The 27,271-nt window shown below is 36.6% G+C and overlaps 2 protein-coding genes across 2 annotated transcripts; both read right to left on the bottom strand.

Annotated features, from left to right (window-relative positions):
- Positions 1–8,978: 8,978 nt before the first annotated feature.
- LOC131607130 (vacuolar cation/proton exchanger 2-like) lies at positions 8,979–10,242 on the bottom strand. Its single transcript, XM_058879163.1, has 4 exons — positions 10,130–10,242; positions 10,002–10,055; positions 9,753–9,869; positions 8,979–9,080 (listed from the first exon to the last, which is right to left on the bottom strand). Exons 1-4 carry the CDS (start codon positions 10,223–10,225, stop codon positions 8,979–8,981), a joined length of 369 nt encoding a protein of 122 aa, XP_058735146.1. The 5' UTR covers positions 10,226–10,242.
- A 1,713-nt stretch (positions 10,243–11,955) lies between these two features.
- Positions 11,956–13,285, bottom strand: LOC131605256 (probable protein S-acyltransferase 7). The gene is made up of 4 exons (XM_058877633.1): positions 13,205–13,285; positions 12,840–13,115; positions 12,501–12,734; positions 11,956–12,384 (listed from the first exon to the last, which is right to left on the bottom strand). The coding sequence occupies exons 1-4, from the start codon at positions 13,268–13,270 to the stop codon at positions 11,956–11,958; spliced, it is 1,005 nt and encodes a 334-aa protein (XP_058733616.1). The 5' UTR covers positions 13,271–13,285.
- Positions 13,286–27,271: the final 13,986 nt, after the last annotated feature.

The raw sequence follows: 27,271 nt of genomic DNA, 5'->3' as shown, positions 1-27,271 counted from the left end.
ATCCAAACATCACCGGGATCCAACATCAAATGCATATGAATGAATGAAACACACATAACATACTTAAAAACATCACCGAATCACGATGAACAGTTCATCTCAACACCACATCACCGAATAAGTATGTACATGTTTTCAACATCATTCAAATAGTCATGCATTCATCCCAATCATAATAATAATCACAACAAATTCATTATCACATCAAACACATTGTCACACCTATCTCACATGCGCACAATGTTCAATTCTCATCAAGTAATTAAATCGAGTTTTAAAGAAATAAAGTCGTCTACTGCCCATATTCATCATTCATCATATAAAACATTTAATTACTTGCAGCACGCCCAAAACGGCACTAAGAAATGATTCACGGATCAAAAGATACGTTAGTTTAAAGTTTTATAAATATTCACACACAGCAAGGTTCGCTCAGCGACGCAAGGCAGAAGCGAATCCTTCAGACCTCCGCTCAACGGACCTCTAGCGACGTCCAACAGAAGCGAACTACGTTGGGACCTCCGCTCAGCGGACCTCCTCCGCTCAGCGGACCTGCGATTTCAGCAAACCCCAAGTATGCGACAGACCCTGCGATTTCACACCCTTTTCACCCAAAAACGATTCTAGACATCACATACAGGCATAAAAACATCGAATTTCTCATCACACATCATTATACATCAAAACCACACATCAATAACCAACAATCTATACAAATTCATCAATTATCCCAAATCATAACATACCTAACAATATCAAATCCCAATATACCCAATCGAATCATACGTTAATCCATCCTATTACCCATAATCACATAATAGAAAATAACCGGAAGAGTCCCCCCTTACCTTAGCCAAGAATCTGGACTTTTCTCCTTCTTCTCCATCAAACCCGTAAGCCTCTTTTCATCACTTTCAGCAAGAATCTCCAATCTTCAAACCCGCTTATCTCCCTCACCGAGAACTTCCCTGACACGAATTAATATATCAAATCGAAGGAAATTTCGTGTAGAATCCGAATCTTCAAGAATTACCTGATTTGGAGTTACGAGCAGAAAGTTATGACCCATTTTGTGGGGGCTGCACCATGAATACGAAAATCTCTTTTCTCCATGGATTCTCCTTCTCTCCCTCTTAGGTTTTCCTTCTCTATTTCTCAATTTTATCTTATTTACTTGTTTTATTAAAACATGGTATAATTTAGTAATGGACTCAACACTTAACACCCCCTCATTACTAAATACTCCACTTGGCCCAAAGACCAATACTCAATAATTCTTCCAATTAGTTCAACGAAAATACCAATTAATTCCAAATAATAATTTAATTTCCGATTAAATTAAAATTAGAAAATATGTGATGCGACTAAAAATCTTGGTGAGAGGAAAGGGCAGATGGGGAGGGAATTGGATAATGGTTCAGATCTTTTTTGTAAATTCATCGAAGATAGTGGTTTGGTGGATGTGCCGTGAAAAGGGAAAAAATATACTTGGTATAGTGGAGATGGAAGGGCCATGAGTAGAATTGATTGATTCCTTGGGTCGGATCTTATTGTTAATAGATGAGGGTGGTTGGTAAACTTGTAGGGGAGAGAGATACCTCATATTATTGTCCGGTTTGGTTAGTGGTAGATAACATAAATTGAGGTCCTAAACCTTTCAAGTTGGCAAAATACCCTTTTTCGTCCCTTAACTTTACCTCGGGGTCCATTTTGGTCCTTTAATTTTTAAAACGTTCAAATAGACCCCTTATCTATTAAAAAGGTGGCACATTAGTCCTTTCCATCTATTTATACAAACGGACGTTAAAGAGTGTATATGTGGCGTTTGACATGTATATATTTTTCACACGTGGCAAGTTACGTGGCATATGTTATTAATTTTCCAAAATGGATAAACTTATTCACAAAACTCAATCTAATTTTATACACTAACTCACTTATTTTTTTTTTGGTAATTGTACCTAGAAGACATCTTAATTTTTAACTAATAAATGACAACCAGAGCTTAATGGAACATATGGTGTGTACTGTTATCATCTTAATGCACATGTTTCTTTTTGATTATTTCTGAAAAATGGACTTTATTGTGACACACTTTGTTATGAATTGTATGTGTAGTCACAATGGAAAATTCAGCTATGGGTATGCTAGCTCACCCGGCAAGAGAATATAGTTGAATTTGAAAGTTGAATTTGAATTATGATAAATGATTCTGTAATATTTATGTCTTATAAATTTTTTCCATTATTCTTCACTAAAATTATCTATGCTATGTAACATCTGTGTACAATCTTATCCATATAAAGAGTATATGTATTTTAATTGGGATGTGTTTACGTTCCTACTCTGTTAACTTGTGTTTATGTCTTATAAATTTGTTTCCATTATTCTATCATCATTTAATTATATTACAAAACTTCATCTTTTAATTTTATTTATTTATTACATGACCATATTTCAATCCAATGAGAAGGAACATGGTGCCCCTTGGATGAGACTAGACTATGAATCTTAAGTTTTTGCTAAGGTTTTTTCTTTAGCCACCTCCCTATGGGGGTCACCCCCAGCGAAAAACCCAAAATACCCCTGCTTCGGAAATGAACTTCCGAAGCATTGATTTTTTAAAAAAATTTTCACAATTCGGAAGTGCATCTCCGAAAACACCTCATGGGGGGTGTCTTCGGAGATGAACTTCCGAAAACACCTCATGGGGGGTGTTTTCGGAGATGTACTTCCGAAACACATTTATTCAGATTTTGGGGGGTTTCGGAAATGAACTTCCGAATTATGCAGAAACTGTGTTTTTTTTATGTTTTTTCTTAACAGTCTCGCATTTTTAATTAAACGCAAACGCCAAATAAAATAAGCAACAGATAAACTGAAAATACTAATATGATAAATCAAATCCAAATAATATATACAAGCCGAAAATAATAATAATACTGTGCGAAAGATACAATCCGAAAACAAAAAATAAATAAACCCGACCACTACTGGGTGTGCCTAACCCTCTCTCCCTGGGACCTCCTCTGCCGCCTGTATGTCGCCGCACGGCCCGCATCAGTGACGATCATCTCCATCACGGCGACTGTCTCTGGACCGCCCTGCTGAACGACACCTCGATCCAACGCGTCCCACCCAAGCATCTCTATCCGCTGGCAGATCGGCATGAGATCAATGGCGTGGTCATCCTCGGCCTGCTGGTTCTCCAGGATCTCCTTGTGTGCTGGCCTAGGAGCGCCAGGAACGTCGGGTCTCAGCAGAGGATGTGACACCCGATAGAACCATGTGACGTATCCCTCCTCACTGTGCCAGTCCTGTGTGACCCGAGTGAGACGGTACTCCTGCGTTACCACATGATGCTGCCAGTCCTCCCATATGGCAGTGAGCTGCACTCGGGTCACTGTGTCGGGAGCAGCCTCAAAGGGTGACCTGGGTATCCGCTGCACGAATCCGAACTGACGCATGCACCGCTCAGGGAGATACCGGACCATGATGCCGATCCCGCATGCCAGCCAGCCTGAATATAGAGCAATGCCGTCAAATGGGACAATCTGAGCGTAGTCGCTGAATGGCCTCCAGGTGACGTCGTCGTGCATCGTGCGGTCCAGGTATCCACGGTATAGTCCCATCGCATTGTTCCCCCTCTGGAGAACGTATCTGGCGGCCCTGGGCATGGCGTCCACGTATGCAGGATCGATGTGAAAGCCGTGGATGCGGGAGAAGTAGGAGATGATCCAGCTCTGAAACAGAAACACGATAATGTATTAAAAATAAATACGAAACATAAATAAATAAATAAATAGGATAATGTATTAAAATAAAACGTACCGTAAGTAGTGTGCAGGATCCGACCAACTGCCTCGTCCTCCAGTTGGAGGCCTCATTCAGCTTCTGGTAGAGGTATGCTAGAGTAGCTGCCCCCCAGTTCCACTGGTGAATGGTATCCAGGTCCATGAAGTAGCGGAGGTAGGTCACGTCGACGTACCTTGCACTCTTGTCCACAAAGCATGCAGCGCCTACCACATGCATGTACCAACACCGGAGAGCGCAGCCGCGGTGATAGTGTGTGAATAGCTCGTCACCCGCCTCCTTAGCCTCGGCCGCCGCGTCTAGGTGGTGCTCAAAATTGCAGCTCAGTGTGGTGAACCGGACATGAGGCCCAAATGTCGTGACGCACTCAAAGTGAGCAACCTCGTGCTCCATGCCCAAATAGAGCGCCATCCACTCAATGGCCTCGACCCTTTGAATCCGGGAGTGGTGCAACAGCGGCCCCCTAATCGGCAGGTGGAGAAGACACTGCACGTCATGCAAGGTGATCGTCATCTCCCCAACCGGCAAGTGGAAAGAGGACGTCTCCTTGTGCCAGCGCTCCACAAATGCCCCCTGCATGCCGGTGCTGATGGTGGTGTAGCCCGTCATGCAGAGCCCGCTAAGCCCTGAACCTCGCACATGGTCGTTAAACCACTCAGCTGGTGGTTTAAACAGACTGAAAATCTTCCGGGCGTGGTTCACCATTTTCAACGGCTCTCTCTCCTGTTAAAAAAAAAACAAATAAGCGACATATATTAAATAAGCGACAAATAAACGGTTAAATTATAAAAAATGGTGACAAATAAACGGTTAAATTATAAAAAATACCTCTCCCTCCCAGATACGCCGAGCGACGTGATCGTGGTAGTTAATCAGCACGGAAGTGTCAAAGGGCCCTCCCGGATAGCTGTCCTCCTGCTCATCCTCCTCCCCGGCTGGAGGGTCAACATCTGGTACCCCCTCCGGCTCGTGGTAGGGCACTGCCGCCACCTCCTCCTCATCCTCCTCCTCCTCCTCCTCTCGCTGGCGGGAAGAAGATACCCGAGCCAGCCGACTCCTAGATCCTGAAGCAGATGTACCCTCTCCCTCGCCCACGGAAACTCGCACACGTCGTCCCCGGCCCTGCCCCCGTCCCTGTGTCGACGCCAGCTGCGCCGCCGCCCGCTCGCGTCTAGCCGACGCAGTCTGGGTCTCCCTACCCTGTCTGATGCGTGCTGGTTGGTTGCCTGACATGTTCCTGTAAACAATTGAAATCAATTAATATGCCACACAAAAGAAAAAACTAAAAAAATTGAACTTCTGATACAATTCGGAAGTTCATTTCCAAAACTGGGATGGAGGTGTTTTCGGAAATGAACTTCCGAAACACCCCTGCGAGGAAGTTTTCTGCAACTTCCATGGCAGACCCCTAAACCAAATTTCAAAACTACTTTTGCAATTTCTAAACACCCTAAATATCAGTACCAACCTACCCCAATGTGGTTTTTGCAATTTCTAAACACCCTAATAGAGATTTTAATAATAGATCTAAAAATTGAAAAAATTCAAAAACTTACCAATTGAAGAGATTAGGATGACTTAGGTTGAGTTTGGGAAGCTTTTGGAATGCACACTTGCTTTTGCACACTTGCTTTTGCATAAATTTTTGAAGAGAGGAAGTTTGAAGAAGATTTAGGGTAAAATGAATGGGGAGGGGGGCTGTTTTGCTTAATCTGCAAAACGCGCAATATTTCAGAAATGAACTTCCGAAATGTTGTTTTCGGAAGTGCATTTCCGAAATAAGACAATTTTTCAAAAAAAAAGGCGCTTTCGGAGATGCATCTCCAAAAACACCTTTTTCTTGCATTTCGGAAATGCATTTCCGAAGTCAGGGATAGTTTGGGTTTTTCACCAGAGGTGGGCTAGAAGGTTGGGAGGTCTATAAAAAAATTTTCTTTTGCTAAAACTATGTTGCTAATGCCATGGACTCTTCCTAGCAATCTTGTGCTGTGCATTAATGCTAATTTTACCTATTTGAAGGTCAGTTAAATTAGGTGCAAAAATGTAAGTGTGCATGTACAAACACACTTTTTATTGGCCCCTTTTCTTTTCCTTGAAATCTAATTATTGAAGCAAACGAAATCAGGTAAGCAATAATTATTGAATGACAACGAAAAAGGATCCTCTTGTCTTGCTATCTCCCCTTCTCACCTCAGGCAGCTTTCTTGTGGTTCTTTTTGTAACTATTTGGCGGCCATCCTCAACATGGAGATAGTGATTCCGTTAAAAGAATCATTTGTATTATTTTATAATCTCATACGAGTTACTTTAGGCCTTTGAGACTAAAAAATCTTTGCTTTTTGTTGGGTTTGATTGGATTTGAATGTCTTTAATGTTGTGTATTCGTCTGTTTTTTATATTTTATTTTATGTTATAAATTAGTTTCAAATTTAATTTTTTTTAATTTAAAAAAATATTACCTGCGGAATTTAATTCTTGCGAGTTTACCTATAGATTTTGGTTCATGCGGATTTACGATTACCCACGACGAAGGTTTTAGCTGGAAATAAAAAGCCGCAGAAAAATAGAGTATTTCTAGTAGTGAACTTAATTAAAATAAAATAAAATTCAAAATAATTTATACGCTCATCTAATAAAGATTTATGATATTAAACATTAATGATACAAGCTGTTCATATGTCATTTCTCTCGTATAAAAATATGTAAGCTAAATATTATTAATTTTTTAATTTAAGTGTAATTATAGTTTGCGTTTAACAAAATATTATTCAAGAGAAATATTTTAGGTAAATTCATATAAAAGTTTTAAAAATTTATTATAAATTAGCTTTAAAAATAGAATAGAATTAAAATAAATTAAAATATAAAACTTATAAAAGAAAACTTTTTTTTTTAATAAGACAAATATATTGATAAAGAAAAGCTGTTACAAAAAGGGGAACAAAGTTAACTCTATCCATAAGAAGTGAACTTAAATAAAGGTATTCCTAACCTATTTTTTAAAAAATCATTATTTATTTCACTAGGGATGAAATTAAAAAAAGTTGTGGATCTTGTGTTCAAACCAATATTTGCAAAATAGTCGGTACAAGAATTTTTCCCCTATAAATATGAGTAATAATGATATATGAGTTATTAGTCGTATTCCAGCAAGCTTGCCATATGTTTCTAAGCCTCCAGGGAACCAAAGAGGGCTTGACAAAAACTTTTACAATTATAAGGGAATCAGTTTCATTCCAAAGCAAGCCAACCACGTGAAATAGCTATATTAATGGCTTTCAAAATTGCAGCAAATTCAACAATAGTTGAGGAGCTCCACAATAAGTTTTCAGCAAAAAACATAAAAAATCCCCAGTAAAAATACCTCCGCAACCCGAAGAATTTGTGGAATGGTTGTAGGCTCTGTCACAATTACATTTTATCAAACCATAATTTGGCGGATTCCACAAAACCTCTTTAATGTTGGGGGCTCTAGGAGGCCGGATGGTTACTATAAAAGCTTTAATAAAAATGAAGTCATACATGGAAGAAGAGGCAGTCAAATGTGTGTCATTTTCTACCATCTTTGTTTGAGCCATGATTTTGTTGGTTGTAGAATTAATACATGGTTTCAGATTGTTATGCTTTAAACAGTTTATAGATTTCCTGATTTGGTAAAGGGTGAACACCACTGTTACCGTCAGAACCACGACACGCTGCTTTGATTTACCACGAGTGCAGAAACAAAGCCATTGATCAACAAAAACGTAAATAGTATTACTGTTTGTTATCTTTCCAAGCCAGCGCCAAAGAGCTTTCGCAAAACTGCACTGAATAAAACAGCATTGTGAAGCCAACTGAATGCCTCTGCGTTAACAGCGAGTCAATAGGGATTTTATCATGTTGGAGCCTCCAAGCCAACATAGATTTTGAGGGAGGGATGTCGACTTGCAAGATGATTTTAGCCCAGTCAATCTGAGGATAATGCTTAGACTCGAAAGAATAGGCATCCTTGAGGGTGAGCAAATAAGTAATTGTGCTATTTCAAATCCTGATGTCATTGAGATTGACATTGCAGTCAAGAGGATGAGGCAACTTTTGAGCTAAGAATGGGGACTAGCCATACTAATATTGAGGGAAGGACTATTGGCCTTCAGAGATGACATCAGCGACTATAGTATTTTCATTAACACCTTTTTCTTGGAGAAAATTGAGAGATGTTCCATCAAAATAGGTTGGCCACACCAAGAGTCTCTCCAAAACTTTATTAACCTACCCGATCCGATGGACCAGCTCATGTTTGAATTTATTGTAAGGATTTCAGTCTTCATGCATGTCCAGAGAGACGAGAATATGTGATATTTTATCATACCATAACTTCTCATCATCCTATTCTTGAGAAGAATTGCCCAAGGTTCATTGTTGTTCAACAAATCCCAACCAAGTTTGAGGTTGAAAGCTTCATTTAAATGGGTTAAACACCTCAATCCAAGGCCACCAGATTCATAAGGTTGGCAGATTTTCTTCCAAGCCACCATGAGCAATTTCCCATTGTGGATGTCTCCGCTCAAAATAAAGTTCTTACAAGAATTTTCAGTAGTCCTAAAGAAAATATTTAATACATATACAATGTTACTCTATTTTAATTTTAGGGTTAAATATGTTTTTGGTCCCTATAAATAAGTCAAAATCCAGTTTTAGTCCCTATAAAATTTTCATTCAAAGAATGGTCCTCTTAAATTTTTCCGTCTCCATTTTTAGTCCTTGCCGTCTATTTGCTCTAACGGAAGCAGACGTGGCACGCCACGTGTTACGCCACGTCACTAAAAGTCAACACTGTAAAAAAAATATGTTAGATTGCGGGGGTTTTAAACCTCCCTAAATTTGATATTTTTTTTTGAAAATTGTTACATTCCAATTTTTTCTTACCTACAAATATCAGTATTAATTAAAGTCTTGATTCATATATTCCCCTTCTTCTTCACACTATAATAAAATAATAGATTAACTAACAAATTTTACTACAAATTATTTTTATTGTTGATTTCAAGTTAAAAAACATCTATTTAACTCTAATTATTTTTATACGCATGCTGGTTATCAAAAGATTTTCTTAGCAATAGGAGAATCAGAGATTCATCTATAGCATCTGCTTCGTGATAATATATAGGAAATGTATTATCAGTTCACTCACCACTTTTAGGGTCGACATGTACAAAAAAATTGGCAGCAACTATAAGATAGCATAGAATAAGCATTAAGCCTTTAAAATAGTTTGAGGTCCCTTCCTGTAAGGATAAAAGCAATGTAAAAATGGTTGTCAGTTATCACAGACATATATAATGGTGGCAAATAGGAAGGAAATAGACAAAGAAAATGCAACAAAAAGCTCATGCATAGACTAAACAGTTACTTGATCCTAACCAGGCAAAATGAGACATAAATCACAAATGGCCCGTTTTAACAGCAAATTAAAAACCAACAATCATGCTTTTCAGACATAACTACGAGAATGAATATACCAGAGCAAGAGAAATAAGATAGTGTTCTATATAATGGAATGAGAAGTTGAAACACTGAACATGCATTCTCATGAGAGATTTTTCTCCAACTGCCTGGTATCCCAAAAGTAATGTGTGTGTATGCGATGTGTTCCAACTGCCTGGTATCCAAAAAGTAATGTGCGTGTATGCGACGTGTGTGTATTTATATTCCTATTGTAAGTACCTGGTCTATTCATATCACACTTTGTTTCAATTATCTATAGTAAACTGAAGAGATGTCCAATGCCAAAGCAAATGATGATGATATAAAACGAGCGTTGAGAAACATGTGAAGGAATCCGTGTGGTAATAATATGCAAAGATTTGAAAAACGGGTGTCTAATGCATGTGCACTTAAGGGGCATAGGGTATTAGCCGGTCAGCTTAATCCATAGGGTTAAATAAGAAAACACATACCTGCATCATAAATGCAACTACCAGCACAGTGATAAAAAGTGTGGCAGTCTCAAAGAGTTGAAAATTCAAGTCCATTTCTTTTCCCATGCACCATCCAACAACCACACAGAAAGGGATCTACAAATTTCAAGAGAATAAGAATCAATTATTTTCAACAACCATCATCTCATTCACAGAAGTTCATAAACTAGAAACATCTTCCAATTACATGGGAAACCCAGGCTATTTGATAAGAGTTCAAGGCCATACCACAAACATCGATATCTGGGTTGATGATCCAACAGCAACTCCAATTGTGATATCCTGTGAAAAAATTGAATACATTAACAGATTAAACAGTATTCATAGAATAAATGAAGGTTTTGAAAGCCACTTACTAGCTTGTCCTTTACGGCAAACATGATAGCACTTGCATGCTCTGCGGCATTTCCTACAATTGGAAGCAAGATGACGCTAATAAAAGCCACTGACATATTCAAGGATTCAGATGCTCCCTGCAAGAGAACAGAAACCGAATATGGTTATGAATCAATTTAGGAGTTAATTTGATGTTTATGGAAAAGACTAGGGATAGTAGATTTCTTCATTGTCAACAAGGAAAAGAATGACAGTGATGTTTCAGAGGTGTATAATCACAAAGCAATCATTAAGTTTCTGTTCCTGTGTAGTTTTTGGATTTTGGGCAAGGATTAATGCGTGTTTAAAATCTTTCTCCTCTGTCGCTATATTTCCTTTTCATGACTTTATAATATTGCCTCATGATTTCCTATAATATTTTGTTTTACAGCATGGACCAATTAGGAGGTAACAGGAATATATGTTTTTTTAACTTGAAATCAACAATAAAAATAATTTGTAGTAAAATTTGGTAGTTAATCTATTATTTTATTGTAGTGTGAAGAAGAAGGGGAATATATGAATCAAGACTTTAATTAATACTGATATTTGTAGGTAAGAAAAAATTGGAATGTAACAGTTTTCAAAAAAAATATCAAATTTAGGGAGGTTTAAAACCCCGCAATCTAACATATTTTTTTACAGTGTTGATTTTTAGTGACGTGGTGTAACACGTGGCGTGCCACGTCTACTTCCGTTAGAGCAAATAGACGGCAAGGACTAAAAATGGGGACGGAAAAATTTAAGAGGACCATTCTTTGAATGAAAATTTTATAGGAACTAAAACTGGATTTTGACTTATTTATAGGGACCAAAAACATATTTAACCCTTAATTTTATACTATCATCATTCAATAAAAATTTATAACATTGAACATCATTGACACTAAATATATGTTCTCGTTTTATAATAGGAACGAACAACTAACGATTTTTTTAAGTTATTTCACTTAAAAAAAAGACATTTTTTGTGCTTTAATAAATTACAAAAAAAAAAAAATGTACCTCATGTACCTCTTATAGTTGGAGTTAATTGAAAATTAAAAAACTAATTTATTTAAAAACTGTTTTCTATATTTGTAGAAAAAGAGGTGATGCACCGACAGTGTAAAAATCATATTTTACACTGTCAACCAATCACCGCCATGTATCTAATTAAATCATTTTTTTATTTAAAAAATAATTTAATAACATGGCAAATTAATGACTTTTTATTGGATGAGAGTGTAAAACTATTTTACACTGCTACTGCACTACCTTTTAAGTCTTATTTAAAAACTTTAAAAACTGTTCCCAAAACACTCATTAGCAATATGTCAATTTAATATTTTTCCTTACTTAAGTATCCATCCAGCTATCAACAAAATAATCTAAAAAACAGTGTCAAAAAGGTTTTAAAAAACGGTTTGTAACAAAATATTGACAAATGCCAATACCAATACTATTAAAGAACAAATTATAAATAATTTACATTATCACGACCATAATCAGTCTCGCAACACATATATCAATCGAAATCGTAAAAGTCTTTATGACTGCAATCATTTAGGAAAAAAAAACAGCGAGTTAACAGACAGATCGGAAACTCATCCATTGCACAAATCACTGTCAACCTATAGTCATGTTTAAGTTTAGATAATTAACAGCAACTCAATGTTATTTAGTAAAAGGATACACTTTAAAATATCAACAAAATAAAGAAAGGAAAAAAAGAAGTAACTAAACATATTGGAAGGATCACTTTCTACAATTTCTATTCATCATCAAAAGTAAATGTATATATTGGAAGAATCGCTTTCCACTATTTCTATAAATTGTCGTCGTCTTCTTCTTCTTTGAGTTTTTCTACAAGTGTAGATATTTTTGTTGAGTTGTCACCAAGCTCATTACTACCATCATCAATGATCCAATTTGATTCCCTATCATGTATCTCATCGAAAACTTCAAGATTTATTTCTAATTTCTTGCTACTTCGCTCTAGAAAGGAATCCACTTGTCTCTGCATGCTCTCTATATGAAGCAACCTGCTAATATCCACATATGTTTCTCTTAAATCAACACCCTTTCGTCTTGACGATGATTCTGACAGTTCTTTCGGAATTGAAACTTTAGACCTGAAATTGTTTTTGGATGGAGGAATTGAAGATAAGAACACTTCTTTGAAGTTCTCAATCACCCCTTTGTTATAACACTTGACTTGTGGATCATACTTGTATCTAATATTTTCATAAGTAGTCTGCACATTAAACAAAAGAAACAAGGATTAAATACGTTTTTAGTCTCAATAAATACAGATGATGGTAAAAAGTCATATTTTAGGTCATGAAACAATGAGTTAAATAGTGGATGTACCCGATTTTTGATGATTAGATATGTATGAAAAACAACGAGTCTTCCAACTAACAATACAGAAATGATAGAGTATACTATTAGTGCAATGGAAGCAGGAGTTTTGATCATCGCTTTCCAAATTGATATCTCTTCCAAGCCTTGGATCCTCTTGATGTAGAGCCAGCAAAATCCATGAATATATAGGAAAAGAAGCATTGTAGACAAAACAAACACGTAGTAGAACCGATAATTTCGCTGTCGCCATAAGGAAAAAAGGCAGAAAAAATTTAGAACTTAACAGTTTCATGAAAACATTATATTGATATTAGATGAACAAGATAATGAACATTAGTACATTACCAGTCCAATACACTGACCAACCCATGAGCAATGATGATCGAATCGCTCCACGCAATTATCGCATATTGAGCAATGAGAACAACGAGGAGGTCTATATAGCATGCAGGTATCACAATGTTTTGCTTTAACAATTGCACCATTGATAATTACTTCCTTGATTTGTGGTAAGTGACATGCTAGAATATTGTGTTCGATATCTTGTGGCACCGGAGGATACAAATTGCGAGGCACTATGCCAGGATCTCTTCCTGAGGTCACTAGAAGGGCAATCAGAACCTGACAATAAGCGTTACAAGTTTAAATTTTCCACATATATTTGATCAATATAAAAATATATATCATCGTATATAAAAATCATCACTTACAAAAATTGTGTGAATAATAACTAGAATCAGTATTGAATATCCAAAGTGATGAGGAAAATCATCCATCAAATTTCTAGCTATAAAAGCACAAAAAACTGCAACTGGAGCAACAATAAGAAATATTGTTCTAATTATATATTTGACGTCAGGTCCAAATATTAACCTCCCTTGAAGATAAAATACCTGAAAAAATTGCAGAGAATTAAAACAATACTAAATACATAAGCTTAATTTGTGAATAAGTTGACTTACGTTATTGCCTTTCCAAACAAGATAAGTTCTGACCACCGAGGGATCAATAGTGTTTCTGGGAGTCTCTATGTCGGAGTTCAAGGACGAGGAAGGATGCATTTCTTCAGCTTTGAATGTATGAAGATGAACAACTCTGAATAAAATGAATGAAAATTTTCACTTTTTTTTAAATGGAAAATAGCTGATTTTCTATTTTTGAAAAGAAATTAAATGTAATTGCTTGATTTGATTATGATTTAAAGGAATAAAAACTTTATGTAACCATGTCCTTTTTAAAATTAAATCTATTTATACTCTACTTTCAAAAAATTAAGAGAATTAAATAGCATTATTTTAGTATGTCTGATTTATATATAATCAATTGATAATTAAAACAAATAAATAGACATGTTGTTAGCTTGGCAAATTGAAAATGGTCTTAAGAAAACAATTCTAAAAGAGTCATGCTATCTCTATAATTTCCATATATATTAAAAGTGTTCCCATCAGATATTAAATTTGGTATTTTTCAAAACTTTTATACTTAGTAGGTTTACCACTCGAGTCCATTAATTGTTTGGTAGTATTTATTTGTTTTAATTATGAATTGATTATTTATAAATCAGACATACTAAAATAATGCTATTTAATTCTCTTAATTTTTTGAAAGTAAAGTATAAATAGATTTAATTTTAAAAAGGACATGGTTATATAAAGTTATATTCCTTTATATATACTTGTTCATGCCTCTTCTACTATACTATGTTCTACTTTTCGTATGGAAGTAAAATTACTTTACTTTATTTATAAAATATTTATAACTATACAATCCAAATTGTTAAAAAAAAATAAAAATATATATATACTAAACAGTTTAATTTTTGTTATCATACCATAATAATTTTATGAATTATTTATATTATAATATGATATTTTTTATAATTTAAAATATTTAATTTTTATTTGTAATTAACTACAACGACATACTACTTACATTATTATTGATCACTAAATGTAGCAAAATTATATTTTTGTGGTTTATGACATGACTCACTTTCGTCATACTTCTTCTCTACATATTTATAAGACATAAAAAAAAAAGTTTCAAATATTCTCTTAATTTAATTTAATTTTTAAAATTAGTGTTTATTATATGATAAAAAATTATTTTATTTTAATGGAAAAAAGTTGTATTACTATAGCACGTAAAAATAATGAATTATATATGTATTTTTTTATTTATGTGCTTAAAACATTTTTTTTCTATTTATTTTTTTCCTTATCTTTTTTTATTAAGGATTTTGAAAAGTATTGTTTTTTTTTGTGTAAGCAAGATGGAATATATTGGAGAACTAAGGGTTCTCAAACCTGATTACACAGAGAACGGAAAAAAACAAAATCCGCCAAAAAGAAATTACATACCAAATATAGCTATGAGAGAAAAAACAAAGGGTCTTTAGTAAACTCATAAAAACTATATATTGGGTGCGTAATTTCTCCAAAAAACGACCACTTCCATAACAAAGACTTGATATTCCACACCGTATTATCAACAACCCAACCTTCGTTGCGGAAACAAAAGCCGTTTCTAGACATCCAAAAAATCCAAACAATAGCTAACCATAACACCCCACATTTACCTTCCTTAACTTTCTTTTTTTTTACAAAAGAGGAACCAATCCATAAAGCTTTGGTAACAATCTTCTTCCATACCACCAATCGGTTTTCCAACCCAAACCGCTATCTCTCTCCAAACCACACCCGCCTCTTTACACTTGAAAAAAGAATGATCACAACTTTCCGGAATAAAGCCACAAAAAGCACACAAAGAATTCTCTATTGACAAAAGAACACCCCTTCCCATCAATAAATCCTTGGTTGGTAATCTATTAATTAAAATTCTCCAACCAAAAGCCTTAATATTAAACGGCACATGCACCTTCCAAATTAAATCCTTCACAACTTCGAGTCTATTCGGAGGACCAAAAGGATAGTTTAAGCCGGCCAAAAACTCATAACAAGAAGCAACGGAAAACGAACCTCCTTCCGAACCGCTCCACTCAACCTTATCTCTCCCCTCCGTATGGACAATTCGGCCCCCCCAACAAGTAATGAAGCGTGCCATTCTCGGCCACCACCGAAGGGTCGGTATCTTCATCCAAAACCACACCTAAATTCCCCCACTTCCACACTCCATGAACCCAACCTCCCATACTAGCCACCGAAACCCTTATACCAAACGAGATAACGCAAACAACTTCGGAAAACGCTCCTTTAAACTATAATTATCCGCCCAACAAGATTCCCAAAACGGAGTGTTATAGCCATTTCCAACCACAAACCTACAATTCGACACTATCGGGTCTTCCGCAGAACAATTGCCTATGGAAATCAAATCTTTCCACCACACCGAAAAAGAAGAAGAAGAAGAAGTGGAAGAAGAAGAAAAATTAGATGACATACCTCCACAAAATGATTTCATCACCAAATCACCATACCGGGCTTTTAGAACATTGTACCAAGGCGCTTCTTCCCCTTGTAAGATCCTCCACCGCCATTTATTAAGAAGAGCAAGGTTGAAAGTGCCAACATCCCTAAAGCCAAGCCCACCTTTAGAAGTCGGAAGACAAACATTCTTCCAACTAACCCAATGGATCTTCCTTCTCTCAATCAAACCCCCACACCATAAGAAATTATTTTGAAACCTTTCCACTTCCTTAGCTACCGAAGAAGGCATCTTGTAGAATGACATTGTGAATATGGAAAGAGAACTAAGAATCGATTTAACAAGAGTGATTCTTCCACCCAAACTCAAGAAACGGTTTTCCAACCCGACAACCTCCTCCTCAACTTAGAAACAAGATGAGTCCAAGACTCCTTTTTCCGCGGATTACAACCCACCTTAATACCAAGAAATAAAGAAAGTGCTATCCTCCACCTTGCAAGACAAAACAAAAGAAGCGGCCTCCAAAAAGTTAACACTAACATTTACACCGATCAATTTACTTTTGTGATAGTTAATACCAAGACCCGACACCAACTCGAACGCCCTAAGAACCGCCTTAATCGCCCACACTTGCCTCCAAGAACCATCCCCCACTAAAAGAGTGTCGTCCGCAAATTGGAGAATATCTATCGAACATCCCCCATTAAAATCAAGACCTTTAAATTCTCCAATGTCACGTGATTTCGTAACTAGACCCGTTAAACCCTCCGTCACCAACACGAAAAGAAAAGGAGATAGCGGGTCACCTTGCCTCAACCCCTTCTTCACAACAAACTCTTTAGTCGGACTCCCATTCACCAATACGGACATGGAACTACGAAAAATTAACATCTTCATCCATCTTAGCCACACTCCGCCAAAACCCATCCTTTCTAGCATATACCTAAGGAAGTTCCACGAAACTCTATCATATGCCTTTTCAAAGTCAACCTTGAAAAGCAAAGCAGCTCTTCCTTCTTGCTTCGAAAAATCGACCACTTCATTAGCCACCACCACCCCATCTAAAAGATGTCTTCCCGGAACAAACGCACTTTGACAAGGAGAGATAATCAAATTCAAAACCAACTTCAATCTCCCCGCTAGAAGTTTTGAAATCGCCTTATACAAACAACCTACCAAACAAATAGGCCTAAAATCGTCCAATCCCACCGGATTAGGAGATTTAGGAACCAAAGTTAAGAAAGATGAAATAATAGCCTTTGATAGCGTTCCACCTCCATGGAAGTGATTAAAGTGAAGGATAGAAAAACACTTAGAAAGGGGGGGTTTGAATAAGTGTAGCTTTAAAAACTTGACCGATAAAAATAAATTGCACAGTTATTTTTATCCTGGTTCGTTGTTAACTAAACTACTCCAGTCCACCCCCGCAGAGATGATTTACCTCAACTGAGGATTTAATCCACTAATCGCACGGATTACAATGGTTTTCCACTTAGTCAGCAACTAAGTCTTCCAGAGTCTTCTGATCACACACTGATCACTCCAGGAACAACTGCTTAGATACCCTCTAAGACTTTCTAGAGTATTCTGATCCACACGATCACTCTAGTTACAACCTGCTTAGATAACCTCTAAGACTTCCTAGAGTATTCTGATCCACACGATCACTCTAGTTCCTTACAACTTAATGTAATCAATTCTAAGAGTATTACAATTGCTTCTTAAAAGCTATAATCACAAACTGTGATATTTCTCTTAACGTTTAAGCTTAATCTCACTAATATATTACAACAGCAATGTAGTGAGCTTTGATGAAGATGAAGATTCTGAGCTTTGAATAGAACAGAGTTTCAGCAAGTTAATATGAGTTGTTTTGTTCAGAGTCGTTAACCTTGCTTCTCATCAGAACTTCATATTTATAGGCGTTGGAGAAGATGACCGTTGAGTGCATTTAATGCTTTGCGTGTTCCGTACAGCATCGCATTTAATGTTATACGCTTTTGTCAACTACCTCGAGCCTTGTTCACGCTGTGTCTACTGACGTTGCCTTTAATAGCTTCTAACGTTCCTTTTGTCAGTCAGCGTAGCCTGCCACATGTACTTCCTTCTGATCTGATGTTTGTGAATACAACGTTTGAATATCATCAGAGTCAAACAGCTTGGTGCAAAGCATCTTCTGATCTTCTGACCTTGAAGTGCTTCTGAGTGTGATACCATCAGAACTTCAGTGCTTCTGATCTCATGTTCTTCTGATGCTTCCATAGACCCATGTTCTGATTCTGCTTCGACCATCTTCTGATGTCTTGCCAGACCATGTTCTGATGTTGCATGCTGAACCCTTTGAGACAAAGCTTCTGAGCGCTGAATTATGCATACTCTTTATATATTTCCTGAAAAGGAAATTGCATTGGATTAGAGTACCATATTATCTTAAGCAAAATTCATATTATTGTTATCATCAAAACTAAGATAATTGATTAGAACAAATCTTGTTCTAACAATCTCCCCCTTTTTGATGATGACAAAAACATATATAAATGATATGAATTTGCGATCAGAAAGAGCAGACGGCAAAAGACAAATTACACAGCTATAGCATAAGCATGTGATTATGTCTCCCCCTGAGATTAACAATCTCCCCCTGAGATAAATAATCTCCCCCTGAAATAAATACTCGAAGAACTTTAATAAAAGACTTCCCTGATTATTTCGGTAGAGACGATCACATAAGCTTCTGTCTTCAGAGAATTCATAGCTTCTGACTTCTGCTTCCATTGGACAGCTTCAGAACTTGAATTTCTTTAGATCCCTAGAACACTCATAGCTTCTGATTCCTGCTTCCATTTAGGACAGCTTCAGAACTTGAATTTCTTTGATCATCAGAACATTCACAGCTTCTGATTTCTGCTTCCATTTAGGACAGCTTCAGAACTTGAATTTCTTTGATCTTCAGAACATTCACAGCTTCTGATTTCTGCTTCCATTTAGGACAGCTTCAGAACTTGAGTTTTCTGGATCTTTAGAACATTCACAGCTTCTGATTTCTGCTTCCCTCGGATAGCTTCAGAGCTTTGAATTTCTACCAACATCACTTCATGCTAGATTTGTATCAGAACATTGTTGAATGTACCAGAGCATCATCAGAGCATCTCTACATCCTGAAATGTTACAGAACAAAACTAAACGACAAAAGTCAGCATGAATGAGTTAGAACATAAGATGTGTATCAGAACACAAAATATGTATCAGAGCCATATAGAATTTTGTCAGAACAAATAGACAAATTTTGGATCAAATTCTATTATCAGTGCTTCTGATTCTGAAGCTTGACAGCACTCAGCTTGCTTCAGTTTCCATGAGCTTATTCTTTTTACAGAATAACGCTTCTTATGGTTTTGCTTCTTGTGTGCTTTGAAGATTCTCTTCACTTCTTTATACCTGCAAAAACACTTAAATCATATAGAACTTGCAGTTCTTGTTAGTAAATGTGTGGGAGCTTTACCCAGCAACTGATAGATTAATCAAATCATTTATCATTTATCTTCTCCCCCTTTTTTGTCATAACATCAAAAAGAATATTTCAAAAGATTCAAATGTATAAAACGACAAATAAAATCACTGGAATGTAAAAACAAAGAAACTTTTCATTGATAATCAAGAGATATTACAAAAGGTTCTTATGTTTAACAAGATGAGAAACATTCCTAGCAAATACATAAAAAGTCATCCCAAGAGGAAATGACTACAAAAATTAAAAACAAAACCCTAGCAAGACACATTCTGTGTCAACCCATCAAGAATCCCTGTGGTCTTCTTGTCTTTCCAGACTAGAACCTCCACTGTAGGAGAGATTCAAGAGACCAAAGAGGAAGAGAGGGACAGTTCACAGACAGAGAACTGATGTTGCAAACGGGGCTTTCTCTTAACATAGAAGTTAAGAGTATCATTCTTAACCTCTTCCCATAATTCAAGAAAGTCTTCTGTCTTTGGGTGAACGTTGATAACAACATCAAAGAAGAGGTCTGACTTGAGAGGTATTAGGAGAGCCATCCCGAGATATGCATAGATCTGCCGCCTTTGAGTCATAGATCTTCAACAGGCTTAGAGCAAGATTAAGAGATCCAGACAAAGGATTCAAGATGAACGCTAGGTTTGAACTAGGATTTTTTAAAGAAAGAAAAACTTTGTTTGAGCAAGAGAGAAAAAAAAACAGGAGAGAGAGAGAGAGAGAGAAAACTTGATGAGGAATGCAAAGGAACGGAGGATTTAAATAGACAAAAAAAATGAAAAAGTACAATAAAGAAAATGGTGAAAAACAATTAATGTTACATGACAAGACGGGAGAGAGATTTTGACAAAAGATAAGATACGCACAGTTACCTATGGTCGGCGTCCCTTCAACTGCACGCGCGCTTATCCATGAACAGTAAAGACAGGTTTACCATCCGAGATAAAACGTTACAGCTGTTTTGCTTTAAAAGAGGTTCTGAATCAACTTAGACAATGAAACGTTAGTAATAACCGAATCATAATTTCTAATTGATTTCAATCAGAACTTCTTAAAAAAAATTTCATTTCAGAAGATACTCATACATAAGAACTTCTCATCTTCTCATTCTGGGCACAAATCCATACTGATGTTCTTCAGAATGAACTTAAACCTATCTTCAGCCAGGGGTTTTGTAAAGATATCAGCCCATTGATGGTCTGTATCCACAAAGTTTAAAGATAGAACACCCTTCTGAACATAGTCCCTTATGAAATGATGTTTAATCTCAATATGTTTAGCTTTTGAATGAAGAATATGATTCTTAGATAAACATATAGCAGAAGTATTATCACAGAATATAGGAATGTTACTCTCATGTATCTGATAATCTTCTAGCTGACTCTTCATCCAGAGCATCTGTGTACTGCAACCAGCAGCAGCGACATATTCTGCTTCTGTTGTTGAGAGAGCAATAGTTGCTTGCTTCTTGCTATACCAGGAGATCAAATGACTTCCAAGAAATTGGCAACTTCCTGAAGTACTCTTTCTTTCAATTCTGTCTCCAGCATAGTCAGCATCGCAGAATCCTACTAAGTTGTATTCTTTAGATTTTCTGTAAACTAAGCCAACATTAGTAGTACCTTTCAGATACCTTAGAATTCTCTTAACAGCAGTTAAATGAGATTCTCTAGGATCTGATTGGAATCTAGCACACAAACAAACACTGAACAGAATGTCAGGTCTAGAAGCAGTCAAATATATAAGAGATCCAATCATACCTCTGTATAACTTCTGATCTACCTTCTTACTTACCTCATCCTTACCTAGGATGCATGTTGGATGCATAGGAGTTTTGGCTTCTTTGCAGTCTAGAAGATTAAACTTCTTCAGAAGTTCCTTCACATACTTGGTTTGGTGAACATACGTTCCTTCTGATGTTTGATTTATTTGTATTCCAAGGAAATACTTGAGTTCTCCCATCATGCTCATTTCAAACTCAGCCTGCATAGACTCAGCAAACTCCTTTCCAAGTGTAGCATTAGATGTTCCAAAAATAATATCATCTACATATATTTGACAAATTAAAATATCCCTTTTAAAGGTTTTACAAAAGAGAGTAGTGTCCACTTTTCCTCTAGTGAAACCATTATCCAGAAGGAAAGAACTTAAGCGTTCATACCAAGCTCTGGGAGCTTGTTTCAATCCATACAACGATTTCTTTAGTTTAAAAACATGATTAGGAGACATAGAGTCTTCAAAACCAGGAGGTTGATGGACATAAACTTCTTCATCTATATAACCATTTAAGAAGGCACTCTTAACATCCATCTGATAGAGAGTGATGTTATGTTGAGTGGCAAATGAAATTAATAGACGAATAGATTCTAACCTGGCCACTGGTGCAAAGGTTTCTGTATAGTCAATCCCTTCTTGCTGACTATAACCCTGAGCCACCAGTCTGGCTTTGTTCCTTACCACTTCACCTTTCTCACTGAGCTTGTTTCTAAAGACCCATTTTGTACCGATTATATTGAATCCATCTGGTCTAGGAACGAGATCCCAAACATCATTCCTTGTAAACTGATTCAGTTCTTCTTGCATAGCAATTATCCAGTCTGGATCTTCTAGAGCATGATCAACAGAAGTTGGCTCGATCAAAGATACAAGACCTAATTGACAGTCTGCATTGTTCTTAAGGAATGCTCTTGTTCTGATTGGATCATCCTTCTTTCCAAGAATGACATCTTCTGAATGACCAGAAATGAGTCTGGATGATCTTCTGACAGATGGTTCTTCAGAAATGCTTAGATTCTCCAGAGAAGCTGATACTTGATCTTCAGATTCTTTGCTTCTGAGAAGCTCTGCTTCTGATGCGTTGCTTCTTGGCTCAACAACTTCTGATATATCAATATCACAATCTGCAAAATTATCAAACTGCTTTGGTTTTTCAGAACCAAGCTTATCATCAAACCTGATATTGATTGATTCTTCTACAATCAATGTTTCAGTATTGTATACTCTGTAGCCTTTTGAGCGTTCAGAATATCCAAGAAGGAAACATTTTTGTGCTTTGGAATCAAACTTACCAAGATGATCTTTAGTGTTCAGAATAAAGCACACACATCCAAAAGGATGGAAATATGAAATGTTGGGCTTTATATTCTTCCACAATTCATAAGGAGTCTTATTTAGAATAGGTCTGATAGAGATTCTATTCTGAATATAGCATGCAGTGTTTATTGCTTCTGCCCAGAAATGCTTAGCCATATTGGTTTCATTGATCATGGTTCTGGCCATTTCTTGCAGAGTCTTATTCTTTCGTTCTACAACTCCATTTTGCTGTGGAGTTCTAGGACAAGAGAAATCATGGGCAATACCATTTTCTTTGAAGAACTCTTCAAAGAATCTGTTCTCAAATTTACCACCATGATCACTTCTAACCTTTATGATTTTACACTCTTTTTCAGATTGAATCTGAATGCAGAAATCAAAGAACACTGAATGAGACTCATCCTTGTGTTTCAAGAATTTTACCCATGTCCAGCGGCTATAATTATCTACGATGACTAATCCATATTTCTTCCCTCTGACAGATGCTGTTTTGACTGGGCCAAACAGATCAATGTGCAAGAGTTCTAATGGCCTTGAGGTAGAAACAACATTCTTGGACTTGAATGCAGGTTTGGAGAACTTGCCCTTCTGACATGCTTCACAAAGAGCATCTGATTTGAATTTCAGATTAGGGAGTCCTCTGACAAGATCCAGTTTGTTAATATGAGAAATCTTTCTCAAACTAGCATGACCTAATCTTCTGTGCCAGACCCACTGCTCTTCAGAAACAGACATAAGACAAGTCACCTTCTGACTCATAAGATCTTGCAGATCTGTCTTATAAATGTTGTTCTTCCTCTTGCCTGTAAATAGGATTGAGCCATCCTTCTGATTTACAGCCTTGCAAGACTTTTGATTAAAGATTATATCATAACCATTGTCACTCAATTGACTGATAGATAAGAGGTTATGTGTTAATCCTTCTACAAGAAGTACATTAGAAATGGAAGGAGAGTTACCAGACTTTATAGTTCCAGAGCCAATTATCTTGCCCTTCTGATCTCCTCCAAACTTGACTTCTCCTCCAGACTTAAGCACCAGGTCTTGGAACATAGACCTTCTTCCTGTCATGTGTCGTGAGCATCCAGAGTCCAGGTACCACGACATGTTGTGCTTTGTCCTTTTTGCAGCCAAGGATATCTGCAATAGGAATAATCTTATCCTTAGGTACCCACATTTTCTTGGGTCCTTTCTTGTTAGATTTTCTCAAGTTCTGATTGAACTTGGGTTTAACATTGTAAGCAATAGGAGGAACAGCATGATAATTCTTAATGTGAGTTTCATGATATTTCCTAGGTTGTGTCACATGCTTTTTGGTGTGTGTTATGTGAAAACTTTGAGCATGTGAAGTGTGCCTAATATCATGGGAGTGGCCATACTTGAACTGATCATACAATGGCTTGTATGTGATTTTCATCTTATCAACAGGTTCAAGTTTGTATGGGGTATCACCCTCAAAACCAATGCCGACTCTATTGTTTCCAGACACAGCATATATCATAGAAGCTAGCTGACTTCTGCCAATACTTCTAGATAAGAACTTCCTGAAACTTAAATCATATTCTTTCAGAATATGGTTTAGACTAGGAGTGGATTTTTCTGAATTGGAAGGAGATCCAACATTATTGGATAATTTTAAAACTTTTTCTTTTAATTCAGAATTTTCCAACTCAAGCTTCTTCGTTTCAAATTTGTAACACGGTGAACTGACTTTTTATTAATCGGAATGTCGCGGTAAGCAAGAGTCGCCACCGACTTTTATTTTATCCAAACAGATTCGGAAAGGCAAAAAGAAACAGAAAAAAACCTTTTTAAGAAATCTAAGTTCGGGGGGTAATTTATCCAAAGGGAAGGTGTAAGGCACCCTTTGCATCCATGGTTTTCCATGGGCTCTTAATTGCTTTGCTTGCTCGTTTGTTTAGAAAATATAGATGAAAGAGATAGGGACTTTAGCTCGTAAATGAGTGTAGCCCTTTTGAAAAATTATGAGAAAGAATATAATGAAAGTTTGAGCATTGCAAGGCAATTAGGGGCAATTACCTTAAACTCAGATGATAGGTCTCTTTTTAGCCTTTCAGAATGAAAGGGTCTCTCCTTGCCATAAGAGGGCAGGAAGCCTTTCGTTTGGAGGTTGAAGGGTCATCGAAGCATCCTTTGCCATAAGACTGTCCCATGCCATAGAAGGGCAGGTAGTCTAAGGCAAGGATCAGAATAAGCCATTTCGTAGGCAGCCAGAAGATACCTCAGCCATTTTCCGTAGGCAACATCCGAGGGTCGAGGTCATAATTGTGTATCGAAGGCAGCATCATTTAGGGTCGCATGACCTTTTAATTATCGAGGCAACAGGCTGAGGTATCCTCGTATTCGAGGGACATGGCTTATTCTGCAAAATACGAGGCAACAGGCAACAAGGCAACAGAGAGGGTTACCCCAAAAGGGTGCGTGTGTGCAACAATCACGTGATTATATTCAATTATATTATCTTGTAAATTAGTGAGGCTAATTCAATTTAATGGTTGTCACTCCCTATTTTACTAACCACGCATTTAAATAATATAATCAAACAGATATGGGGGAGGGAAATTGTAACCAGCGGTTCCCTTAATAGGGTTTGACACAAGTAATAATTAAACAGAAAAAATAAAAGGTTAGGGTTTAGGGTTACCAAACTCGTAGCTTTGGCAATTTGACAAACCCTGGAAAAGGCAAACAAAATAGGATGAGTGCATTTATCGGTTCGAAGGCGAACATAGTTAACCCTAAAAATAAGGATATAATGTATTTAAAATAAAATAAACAAAAGTACTTAGCTTGATTTGATCTGATATGGTTCGTAGTCGGAGATAACCTCGAGGTTACCCCTGATTCAGTGTGGTGGAGGTCTATGATTGAGGATGAACATGAACAGCTCGAATGTATGTACTCGCAATACAAGAAAATAGTAGTACATAGAAATAAAATGATGCAGGATAAATGATAAGAAATACTAACAAATATCAACGATGATTAACAAAAGAAAATATAAAATTAAACATGTCAATTTCTAAAAAAAACTAATTAGAATGTTTTTTGTATTTTTTATATAGAAACATAAAAATCTAATTAATTGTTTTTGTATTTTGTTATAGATTGAATTCTAGACAAAACTACTTAAGTTTATAATAATATTTTTTGGATGAAAGAAAATAAATGAGAACTTTTTGGATAGAGCAGCGAGTGAAGCACTGCAGCCTGAAGCCTTTGAAAACCATTCAATGTTCATTTTTTATTTTATAAATTAAAAACAACATCTAATCACTAATTTGACAAGTGGCATTTAAAATATTAGAAAGATCAAATAACCAACAGCACCCACACGTTTGAAAGCTAGAAAACATAAGAAATTTCCATCTCTTTCTCAAGACAACAACATCCAAACCGAAAAATGTAAAGAAACGGAAAACAGTACCTTTGTACGTCAGTTTCGCGGCTTCGACGGAGGGAGATCCACGGCGGTGGTCGTGCGGTGCTGCTGCAGGTGGCCGGGTGCGGCGCACAAGGGCGGAGATCGGTGCGGCTTCGTAGCTTCGAGGTGGTGCGTTGTCTCGGTCTGAACACCGACGACGACATCGTGGTGGCCTGAAATCGGAAGGAGTGGCGGCGATTAGGATTTGTTTCCCGACTGAGTTGAGTCGGTCTTCGCGGTGATGTTGTTGTGCTGAAATTCGATTTGAATCGCTGAGCTTCGATTGGTGTCAGATCGGTTGCAACAACTTGGAATGAAGGCTTTGTTGGAAATTCTTGTTGACAGGTTTGAAGGATGGTATTGATGACGTTACGGCGTCGCAGGTGTGCCGCGTGTTGTGTTGTGTTGATGATTTTACGGCTTGCTTCTGTCGGTTTGGATTCTGGATCGGTGCTGTGCAGTTGTGATTGGTGATGTAGGCGATGGTGTCGTGGATCTTCCGTCTTGAGTTTTTGTTCATATCTTTGAATGTTCCTTCTTTGAAGATTACCTACAATCAACACTAGAAAAACAACATAGTGAGCTGAAGAATAAACTACATGATCGACAGTAATTCAATCCTTATTTTTAATTTCTCGCGGTTCTGCTGCTTCTTCTTTCGTGAAAGGTAGAGAGAGTGTTCTTGAAATTCAATTTTCTGTGTTGGCATTGTCGGTGTTGAAAGTTGCCGCAAGTTGTTGTTATTTGCAGCGGTGAAGCTTCCTTTATTCTACCTGTAACTCATGAAAACAAACAGAATATTTGTTATATTAATTGTTGTTAAATTGATGCAAGAATTTAGAAACTTTAGTGAATGTTCATATAGTGATTTCGACGATTGTGATTGTGATGAAATCGCAAGAGAGTCGGTCCAGTAATATATGAAGATGCGCTATGAACTTGTTGAATCGGTTCTACGGATTTGGAACAAAATTGTTGCGTTTTGTGCGTTGGAGGCAAGAGTAGATGAGGAAGTTGTGATTTTCGGGTGTTCTGTACATGTGAATCGGTTGGAATAAGGATTAATGGTTCGTTTTTGTGTACTGTACGAGAAAGAAATAAGGGTTCTTTTTTTTCTCCTTTTTTTTTGTGTGAAGAGTGACTATTTATAAGATGAGAGATTAGGTTAAGAAGTTAAAAAATGCATAAAATCAAATTGATTATAATTAATTAAAATAATCAAAAGTCCCAAATTAAAATTATTTGATTTGAGATTTATGATTATATTTAACCAATTACGTCAATTCTTTCCTAAAACTACAAATACTAACCTAAAATGCAAAAAGCTGTAAAATCTTTTCAAAT

This window comes from Vicia villosa, linkage group LG5 (genome assembly GCF_029867415.1).
Source record: "Vicia villosa cultivar HV-30 ecotype Madison, WI linkage group LG5, Vvil1.0, whole genome shotgun sequence".
NCBI lineage: Eukaryota > Viridiplantae > Streptophyta > Magnoliopsida > Fabales > Fabaceae > Vicia > Vicia villosa.
The sequence above is the reverse complement of the archived record's forward strand: the minus strand, read 5'-3'. Positions and strand labels throughout refer to the sequence as shown.